This window comes from Crocodylus siamensis, chromosome 5, assembly GCF_052110815.1.
Source record: "Crocodylus siamensis isolate JL-2025a chromosome 5, ASM5211081v1, whole genome shotgun sequence".
Classification (NCBI taxonomy): Eukaryota; Metazoa; Chordata; order Crocodylia; family Crocodylidae; genus Crocodylus; species Crocodylus siamensis.
The window spans coordinates 206,504,895-206,515,726 of NC_143399.1; the positions used below are offsets into that span (position 1 = coordinate 206,504,895).

Below are 10,832 nucleotides of genomic sequence, written 5' to 3' on the forward strand. Positions count from 1 at the left end.
TGTCTTCTGGCGTGGATGCTTTGCACCAAAGTTTGGTGCCATTGGCAAACTTGGACAGCCGCTTCTGACTCCAATGTCCACATCGTTAATGAAGATGTTAAACAATATGGGTCCAAGGACAGAGCCTTGGGGGACCCCACTGGTCACAGGGCACCACAACAATTGACTTTTGTCAACCACCAGTCTCTGGGTCCAAGAACAGAGCCAATTTCCCAGCCAGCAGATTGTAGTGGACCCAATTCCACAATTGGCCAGTTTCGCGAAGAAGTGATCACGGGATACCAGATCAAAAGCTTTTTTGAAGTCAAGAAACATGACATCAGTCTCATCTCCCTTGTCCAGGTGATAGGTCACCTGGTCGTAGAAGGAAATGAGATTGGTCACGCAAGACCTACCCACAGCAAACCTGTGCTGGCTATCCCTCAGGATGTTGGCGTGAGCCAATCCATTAAGGATGATGGCCTCTTGAATAAACTTTTCTAAGATCTTCCCTGGGATAGAAGTCAGGCTGACGGGCCTGTAGTTAGCTGGATCCACTCTCCTCCCTTTCTTGAAGATAGACACCTGGAGACAGCGGCAGCCTGGACAGGGCCACCTACACCGAATTCCCGGAACAGCAGAGAGGACCGCGCGGGACTGCTGCCCCACGGCGCCCCATTGAGAGCCAGTGTCGGAGAGAGCCACGGTCTCGCCTGCCCAGAGAGCAATCCCACATCACCATCCGTTGTGGGGCCAGCTCCCACGGGAGTTTAACCCGAGCCCAGCTGGATGTCTTAGGCCTGGGGTCTGCAGCCTGGCAGAGGTTAGGCCGGTGCAGCACAAGGGACAGGCCTTCCCCCTCAGCAACACGGACTCCCTCGAGGTTGGGAGAGACTCATCCAGGGAAAGGACTCACGCAGTGACCCACAGCACTCCCCATCGCTGCAGGGCAGGTGTAAGGCCCTCTTTAAGGAAATTATGGACTGGGGTTGGGTAGGGGAGGGCTTTGCCCAGGGAGTTGTGGTCCTGATCTATAAGAAAGGGAGATGGGAGCACATGAAGAACTGGAGCCCAATCACCCTGCTGAATTCCGATTATAAATTATTCTCCAAGACCCTAGCAACAAGGATGAGGGCGGTGTTACCGCAGGTGCTGCGTGGGGAACAAATGTGCGTGGTGGGGGGCGGCGGACGACACACACACACTGGGTGCTCTGGGACATGCTGTCGTACATCGGTGACTGGAAGTTGATCACGATAGTGGCGAGTCTCGACCTGCAAAAGGCGTCCGACAGCATCGGGCATGAGTTTCTGTTTCAGGTTCGGGCAGGGATGGTGATGCCGGGAGAATTCGTGGGGTGGGTGCGGGCACGCTGCGGGAGTGCAGCGAGCAGGGTGCTGGTGAAGGGGTTTCTGGGGGAAGCTTTTGCAGTGGACTCGGGGTGAGACAAGGGTGTCCGCTGTCGCCGGGGCTCTTTGTTTGCGCCATTGAGCCTCTGGCGCAGTGGGTCAGGAGCGATAGGGTGATCAGCGGGGTTCGAGTGCCGAGGGGAGGGGAATTAAAAGTCCTCCTGTACACAGATGACATGATATGATGTGCATGGTGGAGGACAAGGTGTCCTTAGGAAGAGTGGTGAAGCACGCCAATGAGTTTGGGGAGGTATCCGGAGCAAGAGTGAACGTGGACAAGAGCGTAGTCCTGGAGGTTGGGAATTGGGGGGATTTGGGGAAATTTGGCCTGCAGGTGGAAAGGGAGGAACTGAAGACACTGGGCGTGTGGATGGATACCCAGGGGAAAGGGAAACAGGCTTGGGAAGTGTTGGAGGGGGGAGTAAACCAGACGGTGGGGTTGTGGGGCACACGGGGTTTATCATCGAGGGGCAAGGTGCAAGTGATCAAACAGCGCCTGTTGCCGCTGGTCTTGTACGCGGCGATGGTGTACCCCTGTCCTGGCTACAGGCCCGGCGGGTCCAGCGGGCATTGTGCCTCCTCCTTTGGGGGGAAGACAGAGAAGGTGGCCAGGACAGAGTTATCTAAGGAAGAAGGGCTGGGGGGGATGGGTCTCCCCAACATAGAGGTCTTTGTGTATGCGCACTTTTTGAGGACGGTGCTGAGGGAAGCGAGGGGCGCACCGGGGATGGTTTCTAGCTTTTGCAGTTTCTGGGGGGGTGACTCCCATGAAGCTGGGACTGTTCGGGGGTGGGTGGGGGGGGGCGTGGGCTTGGCAGATGTCGCTCCCTTACGCGCGCCTTGGATCCTTTCTTGCGAGGGAAGGCTGGCGGGGTTAGGGATCGCAGGGCTGGCGGATGCCAGAAGAGTCCTTAAGTTCAGGAGGGGGAAGCAGAGGACGTCAGATGTCGGGGAGCTGAGAAGAGAGCAGGTCGGCAAGGTGCGGAAAGGGCTGGTGGGGCAGGACTGGAAAGGGGAGCTCGAGGCGCCGGCGCGGAGGGCCGTGCGAAACGCACTGCCGGTGCGACAGGCGCTGCATCCATGGAGACTCTCACGGTCCCCCAAGCGCCCAAGAGAAATCTGTGCTGAGCCCGAGTCAGTGGCACAGGGCTGGTGGGACCGCTTTCGTGCACAAAAGGTGTGGGGAAAGGTAGCCACCTATTTGAAGGAGACGGGAAGGGGAACGGGGAAAATGTTCTCTCCGGGTTATCAGAGGGGACGGACGGGTCATGGGGGGTGAGGGTCTTCGTCACACGCCCCAAGGTAGCGCTACGGAAAGTGCGTTCCCGTTGGCGCTAAAGGGCTCGTGCTTCTCCACGACAGAGTGTTTGCAGTTAGCAGTGCAGGAGCTGCACTTCTATAGAGGCAGAGAAAAGCGTGGGACACAAGAAGGGGATACAGCGCTCTGGCAAGGGCTGGACTTCAGGGGGGTGTTTCAGCCCCGTGGAGGAGTAGGATAGGTTAAGGGACAGCTTTTGTTGTCAGAAAGAGCGGGTAAGGGCTTTGTCAGTACCTTTGTGTTATGTATCAATGCGTGAACCTGTATTTATATAAGAAGCAAGGGTAAGATGTTCACTAGATAACACTGGACTTTAAAGTAAAGTGAATGTGATGTCTTTTATCATGTGAGTATTATGCATTTTCTTGAAATGGTATTTGTATTCCCATTGGGAAGCCTCAGTTGGGGTCCTTTTTTAAATCTCTTTGATATTGTCTGGTTTCTAATAAAATGTTTAAAAAAAAAAAGGTTTTCCCAGGGTGAGGCTCGCCCCTTGCACTCCGGGCGTGCTGACCCCTGCGATTTCCCCAAATGCGGGAAACTCGACTGCATAATTTGTGGTAGTGGGGGACTGCGTTCGCGCTCTCCCCTGGCAACATGGTGCAAAGACAGACTGGAGAGAGGGGCTGGGGGTGTGCCCAGACCTCCACCCCTTCCACCTGCCCTTCTACAATGGGCTGCAGCAGGGGGCTGCATGGGTCACTGCGCTGTGGGGAGCTGCTAGACAGTGTAGGTCCAAGGCCCCTGGTTACTCCCTGTGAGGTGTGGATTTGAGGCGTTCGCTGCAGTGTTCATCAGCATAAGTGTTTAGTCCTAATCCCAGCTCTGCGGGGGCAGGAAACTGCAAGAAAAGTCAAAGAAAAGCTAAACAGCAAGTGAGCCTGAACTGCACCCAGCACCAACCATGCTGCTGGGTCCGGACACGGAGCCACAAAAGCAACATGTGCCAGGCCCAAAACGTGCCAGGCCCAGACATACAGCAAACAAATGTACAGTGGGGCTCAGCAGTATGGCTCTGCTGAGACACAACAGCTGTCAAGCAGGAACAGGGGGCTCAGGTCTGTCCTGCACCTGGGCCTGAACATACAACAAAAACCGCCAGGCCTACTAGGCTGCGCCTGGACACATCATCTCAGCTACACTGCTAGGCTGTGACATTAATACTACACTTTTCCAGGCTAAAGAGTCCCGTGGCTCTCAGCCTGTCATCGTAAGGTCTGTTTTCCTGACCTCTGATCACGCGCGTGGCTCTCCTCTGGACTCTCTCAAGCTTCTCCACATCCTTTTTGAATTGTGGAGCCCAAAACTGGACGCAGGACTCCAGCTGCGGCCTCACCAAGGCCGAGTACAAGGGGAGAATGACGTCCCGGGATTTGCTTGAGAAGCATCTATGGATGCACACCAGCATTTTGGTCGCTTTACTAGCCGCAGCGTCACACTGAAGCCTCATGTTCATCTTGTGGTCACTCATGAACCCCCAAGTCCCTTTCATCTGTAGTGCTAACCAGCATGGCACTACTGAATCTATAAGCATGCTGTCCACATCATTGATGAAGATGTTAAACAGTATAGGCCCTATGACAGAGCCTTGTGGGACCCCACTGGCCACAGCGCACCAAGAAGATTGGCTCCCGTTGACCACCCCCTCGGGGTCCTACCACAGAGCCAGTTCCCCAGCCAGAGGATCGTAGTGACCTCAAGGTCGCAGTTGGCCAGTTTAACCAAGAGGTGATTGTGGGATACCAAATTGAAGGCTTTTTTAAAGTCGAGGTATATGACGTCAATCTCTTCCCCCTCATAAAAGGAAATGAGATTGGTCAAGCAGGACCTACCCGCAACAAACCCGTGCTGGCTATCCCTCAGGATATTGCCTTCAGCTAGTCTGTTAAGGATGGCCTCTTTGATAATCTTTTCCAAGACCTTCCCCAGGATAGAAGTCAGGCTAATGGGCCTGTAGTTAGCCGGATCCACTCTCCTCCCTTTCTTGAAGATCGGCACCACATTGGCCTTCTTCCAGTCTTCGGGCACGACACCAGAGCACCAGGAGCTCTCGAAGACCCGTGCCAGGGGCTGGGCTATGACGCTCGCCAGCTCCTTGAGTACCCTGGGGTGTAACCCATCAGCGCCGGCTGACTTGAAGGTCTCCATCCCATCGAGGTGTCCCTTCACGAGGTCAGCTTCAATGCAGCACAAGGAATCTCGCTTGCCTGGGCCTCCCTGACCCATAGTGGGCAGGGCTGTTCCACGGGGCGGATGGAAAACTGACGCAAAGTACCCATTTAGCACGTTTCCTTTTTCCTGGGTGTCGGTTGTCAGTTGCCCCATCTGGTTCAGCAGGGTCCAGCGTTGCCCTTGCTCCTCCTCCGGCTCCCCACATATCTACAAAAGGACTGCAATGCACCAGCTGTGAAAGAGCAAAAAGGGCGCAGGATCATGGATGCAGCCTGCACATCCAGCGACACCTCTCCCCCCACTCCCCGCGACTCCCCAACCCACGCTGAGACATGGCAATCCCCAGCGCAGGGGCGGTGGGTGCCAGGACCCTGCTCCTGGGCAGCCTGCACGAGGGAGGATGCGCTTGTGGCATCGCCCCGCTCAAGGCCTGCGTGGCCAGAACTGCCGGCAAGACGCACAGCGGGGCTGAGTGACACAGCTGTGCTGACCCCAAAAGATGACGCAACACCACCTAAAACACGCCCGGCTCAGCCCTGCCCAGAGCGCCCCACCACGACTGCCAGGCTCCAACCTTGGCCAGTTTGCTGCAGGGACTGATGCCCCCACCCCACCCCACCCCACCCCACCAACATCATCCCACCCAATACCCAGAAAACAAAAGGGGAAAGAAGAGGGAGAGAGCAGAGGTCTGAAGCCCTCAGACAGACTTTCTCTCCCGTATCAACACGTCAGTTTGCTTCTACAGTGAAGAGGGGGGGAACCGCCCCCCCCCCCCACCATGGGGAGCAGGCTTTTCTGGCTCCCAATGCAAGGCTCAAGCTGCAGCAGCCCCAAGAGGAAGAAGAGAGCCCACCCAGGTGGCCTGACCCTTAAATAACTCTTCCGACCTCATTACCTGGTCCCAATCAAAAGCAGATTGTGAACGAATCAATTCAAGGTGGCCAGCAGCAACCCCTGGGGAAGACTCACCAAACCGGTCCCATGGGTGCCTCGGAGGGAAGCTGGAGACAGTGGTCTGGACACGCTGGGGTGGGGGGATGGGAGTCTCCCTCCAGACATGGAGCAGAGTGACTGCCTGCCCCCACCCCGCAAGCCTGGGGGGCTCGGGAAAGCCCCGGCACTAGAGTCCCCTGAAGGGGCTGGAGAAGCCATAATGGGGGTCGTTGTGGACTAGCCCCCGCTACATAATGCACCACACCATCATGTCGCAGTCCCGTGAGTTGGTTTCCAAGCCCAAAGTCTTAGTGTCGTGTCCCTGTCCGTTGCCCCCCGCCCCCCATATTTTGTGAAGCACATCGGGCACACGCACGGGCCAAGCTGGCCTGGGGCACGCTCCGCTCGCGCCCCAGGGAGAAGGGAAGGGAAGCAGCCGCTGCCCCGAGCGCTGGCGTGAACCGGGGTAACGGGGAGATTCGTCTCAGAGCTGGCGCGGGACAGCCCGGACACGCACACAGCGACCCGCGGGGCCGCTCCGGGCCGCGACGGGGCGGGGCTCATCTGCATACCCAGGATGCAATGCGCCCGGAGCTGCGGGATTTGGGGCGGGGGGTTCTTTTGCTGTTTTGGGAAAACGAAGGTGGGTCCGTGCGGGCCGGGCGGGAGCTGCGGGCGCAGAGCCGTGCGGGGCGGGAGGGGGGCGGTCCTGAGCCACCCTGCGCTTGGGCCCCCCCCCCCCGCCCGGGTCCGCCTGTGGCGGCGTCCTTCCTCATGACTCCGGTCTCTCTTCAGCGCGCACAAATCTTTCGCCTTTTACTAAAGATTTCCGTGGGGAGGGGCGCCGACGAGTTCACGCCAATTTTTCGAGGCCCCGCCGCGGCGGGGCTGCCTGCGTGTGCAAGGACAGACGTGAGCAGGGTGCTGCCGGCACCCCTCGGTGCCCCCGCGGCCGCTGGGAGCTCCGCTTAAGTGCAGCGGTTGGGGGGGGCGCTGGGTCCCGTCCCGCGCGTCCGGGGCGGCCTTCTCCTCCCGCCGGCAGCGCCGGTCCGTGGTGCCCCCGCCGCGGTGCGGGGCAGCGGCCCGGAGTCGTGTCTGCGCCGCCGGGGCAGGCGCTGCGGCCCGGCTGGCCCCTGGCCCGGGGCCTCCCCACGACTCCTGCGCCCGGGAGATGGAGGCGCTGGGGGAAGGGCTGGGGCTGACGTGGGGGGGCCTGGAGATGGGGTGACTTGGCCCGAGCAGGCTGAGTGAGGGCCCGTGGCCCCTCCGGCAGCGCTGGGGGTGGGGGGCAGGCCTTGGTCCCCAGGCTGGGGCTCCCTGGCCCAGCCCGGTCCCGGGATGGAGACGGCCCAGCTACGTGCCCCGCGTCGGGGGTTTAAGCCTCCCCCAAGGCGCTGGGTGCCGGCTGCAGCCCAGGCTGGGGGCCGGGGGCTCTCCCTGGGTGCCCTGCGGGGGGGAGGGTGAGTGCTGCAAGGCCGGCTGGATCCCTGTGCGGAGAGTCAGGGTTTCAAGTCGAGTGTCTGGGGGGGTTTTGGATGGGGCGTCCAGGGCGGGAGCTGGCAGCTCACTCCCGAGACCCCGGGGCCTCACCTCAGCGGGCGGCCAGGGCAGGAGCAGAGATGGGCGCTCCCAGCGGCTCGCTGCAGTGAGATCGGCGCTGAAAGGCCCCTCCAACGCAAAAGAAACCCGCACCCCCAGCAGACAGCCACGGGGAGGGAGACGCTGCACCCAAATCCCCAGGGATGATCCTCTTTTCGGGGGACACTCCTCCACCCTCGGACTACCGTATTTCTATTACCTTTTGAAAGGACTCGGTTGGGGTCATCTTTTTAATTTGACATCTGTTTTCTAATAAAATGTCTACGATAAAAATTTTAAAAAGTGAAGTGACTGTGATTTACCATGTGCTTATTATGGAATTCCTTGAAATTGTATTTGTATTACCTTCCATGAGGCCTCATTTGGGGTCGTTTTTATTTTGTTTGCTATTGCTGTTTTTCCTAATAAAATGTTTAAAGGGTAAAAAAAAAAGGTTTTCCCAGGGTGAGGCTCGCCCCTTGCCCTCCGGGCGTGCTGACCCCTGCGATTTCCCCAAGTGCGGGAAACTCCACGGCGCAATTGGTGGTAGTGGGGGATGCGCCCGCGCTCCCCCCGCGCCGCGGCGCGGACAGACGGAGACGGGCGGGGGGGCGAGATGCGGGGGGGGCGAGTAACCGGGCGCTGGCGTGCCCCTGCACAGCCCTGCTAACAGCTCCTCGTCCGGGGGAGCCACCTCCGGCTTTGTCACGGCTGTGGTTTCCACACACGTGGAAGCTGCGAGGCGGGGCTGTGGACGGGGGCCCGGCCGCGGCGGGAGGCTGCGCGCGGGCGGGGGGGGGGGCAGCACCGCTCGGGCAGCGGACCCGGGCGCGGGGAGCGGCAGCCCCGGGGGGCCCGGCCCGGCCCGGCCCGGCCCAGGGTCGCGGGACGGAAGCTGAAGCCGGCGGCGCGGCCCGAGGGCGGGGTCTGCGCCCGCCGCTGGGCCGGCTCGGGGCGGAGCGACCCCCCCCCCAGGCCGGAGGAGCCGCACGCGGGGGGGGGCGGGCAGGACGAGCCCCCGCCGCGGACACGTCTCGATGGAGCCGACCCACGCAGGGGGCGGGGCCGGGGCCATCGGCCCTCGCAAGGCCCCGCCCCCGCCCCAGGCCTGCGCCCCCCCGGGGCCGGAAACCCGCTGCAGCCGTTGCCGGGCGGCTGGGGGCGGGGCTCATCTGCATGCCCAGGATGCAATGCGCCCGGAGCTGAGGGGTCTGGGGCCTTGGGCTGCTGTTCTGGGAACAGAAGGCGGGGGGCCGTGCGGCGGGGGCGGGGGCTGCGCGCCGAGAGCCGGGCGGGGCGGCGGGGGGCGGCGGGCCCGGACCACCCTGCGCTGCGCGCCCGCGTCCCCGGCCCGGGCCGCCTGCGGGGCGGCGCTGACGCATGACTCCGGCCTCTCTTCAGCACGCACAAATCTTTCGCCTTTTACTAAAGATTTCCGTGGGGAGGGGCGGTGACGAGTTCACGCCAATTTTTCGAGGCCCCGCCGCGGCGGGGCTGCCTGCGTGTGCAAAGACAGACATGAATCGGGCCCTGTTCCCGTGGGAGCGCGGGGGACCCGGCCCTGCCCGCGGGGGCGGGGCTGTGCGGGGGACACGCGCGTACCTCGCGGTGGGCCGGAGGTTGCTTTGCGTCCCCCTCCCGCGCGTGTCTGGGGCGCCTCTCCCGGGGCCGGGGGCCTTTTCCCTTCCGCCGACAGCCCCGGGCTCGCCCGCCCGCGGCGCCCCGCTCCCCCGGGTTTGTTGCGGGTAGGTCCTGCTTGACCAGCCTCATTTCCTTCTATGACCAGGTGACCTTTCACCTGCACACGGGGAAGAGATCCACCTCGCCTCTGGAAAAGCCTTTGATCTGGTATCCCACCATCACCTCCTACCAAACCTGGCCAACCGTGGCCTTGCCGTCACCACGATCCGCTGGCTGAGGAAGTGGCTCCGTGGTCGGAGCCCGAGGGAGGTGGCTGATGGAAGTCAATGGCCGTGGTCTGCTGTGAGCAGTGGGGTCCCCCACGGCTCTCTCCTTGCACCTACACAATTCGACATCTTAATCCTGATGTGGACATTCGTGTCGCAGCTGGATGACCATAATTGTGCGCCCTTTTTGTGTTTCACTGCTGTTGAATTTCAGCCCATCGCTGTGGACATGTCAGCTGGCAGATTTGGGCCAGCGTGAAGCCCTGGTCTTTCTGGACTTCAGCAAGGCCTTTGACACCGTCTCCCACCCCATCCTCGTTAAAAAGCTACGCAACTGTGGCATTGATGCCTACGCAGTCAGATGGATTGCAAATTGGCTGAAGGGTCGCACTCAGAGGGCGGTGGTGGACGGGTCATATTCAACCTGGGGGGAAGTGGGCAGCGGAGTCCCCCAGGGCTTGGTCCTGTGGTCCACGCTGCTCAATGACTTTATCAGCGATTTGGATGACGGGGTGAAAAGCGACCTGTTTAAATTCGCTGATACCAAAATGTGGGGTGAGGTGAGCACGCTAGTAGGGAGGGAAACACTGAAGCAAGACCTGGATATGTTGCAAGGGTGGGCTAACAAAAACAGGATGTGTTTCAATACTGAAAAGTGCAGGGTGCTGCACGCGCGCAGTAGTAACCAGCAGCACACTTATAAGATGGGAAACTCCCTTCTTGAGAGCACAGAGGCAGAAAGGGATCCTGGAGCCATTACTGACTCCAAGATGAACAGGGGCCGACAATGTGAGGTCACGGTTGGCTGGGCTAACCGCACCTTGTCCTCCATCCACAGATGCATCCCAAGTAGGGACAAGGAGGTGACCCTCCCCCTCTATGCGGCACTAGTCAGGCCGCAGCTGGAGTACCGCGTCCAGTTCTGGGCGCCGCACTTCAGGAGGGATGTGGACACCATGGAGAGGGTCCGGAGGAGGCCACTCGTATGGTCAGGGGACAGCAGAGCAGGCCCTATGAGGACAGGCTACAGGACTTCAACCTGTTCAGCCTCGACAAGAGAAGGCTGGGGGGGGACCTGGTGACAGTCTATAAACTCACTAGGGGGACCAGAAGGGTTTGGGAGGGTGGCACGGAGAGCCCGAGAGGCCTCATGCGCAGCTGTGCATGCCGAGGGGGAGCAGCCCCAGTGGAGCTGGCACAGGACCCAGCGCCAGCGAGAGCGGGGTGGGAGGCGCAGAGTGCGAGCACCAGACCTGGGCATGGGGCAGAGTCTCCCGGGAGCTGAGCGGAGGAGGGAGAGCCGGTCCCCGGGGGCCCGTGGCCCACTCACCACAGCGGCCGTCCAGAAGGGAGTCGCCTTCCAGTACTCCTCCGTGCCCAGCGTGAAGCAGAGCGTCAGGCCCAGCGCCGCACACACCAGCCCCAGCAGGATCTGTGCCACCTGCAACAGCCACGTGGGGGTCAGGGTTAGGGTTGGGGTTGGGGTTAGCGCCCAGCCCCCCCCCACAGTGGCCTGGCCCCGACCTACCCCCA

General features: G+C 60.9%; 1 protein-coding gene, 3 non-coding genes and 1 pseudogene across 4 annotated transcripts; all 5 read left to right on the forward strand.

The window, feature by feature from the left end:
* Positions 1-3,134: 3,134 nt before the first annotated feature.
* Positions 3,135-3,298, forward strand: LOC149865244 (U1 spliceosomal RNA). The gene has a single exon (XR_016442784.1). It is a non-coding gene; the product is annotated as a U1 spliceosomal RNA (small nuclear RNA).
* Positions 3,299-6,589: 3,291 nt separating this feature from the next.
* On the forward strand, positions 6,590-6,704 carry LOC149865245 (U5 spliceosomal RNA). Its single transcript, XR_016442839.1, has one exon. It is a non-coding gene; the product is annotated as a U5 spliceosomal RNA (small nuclear RNA).
* Positions 6,705-7,814: 1,110 nt separating this feature from the next.
* LOC149865246 (U1 spliceosomal RNA) lies at positions 7,815-7,968 on the forward strand (annotated as a pseudogene).
* A 347-nt stretch (positions 7,969-8,315) lies between these two features.
* Positions 8,316-10,820, forward strand: LOC149865247 (uncharacterized). The gene is made up of 2 exons (XM_090048129.1): positions 8,316-8,601; positions 9,179-10,820. The coding sequence occupies exon 2, from the start codon at positions 9,464-9,466 to the stop codon at positions 10,379-10,381; it is 918 nt and encodes a 305-aa protein (XP_089904255.1). The 5' UTR covers positions 8,316-8,601; positions 9,179-9,463; the 3' UTR covers positions 10,382-10,820.
* LOC149865248 (U5 spliceosomal RNA) lies at positions 8,774-8,888 on the forward strand. Its single transcript, XR_016442838.1, has one exon. It is a non-coding gene; the product is annotated as a U5 spliceosomal RNA (small nuclear RNA).
* Positions 10,821-10,832: the final 12 nt, after the last annotated feature.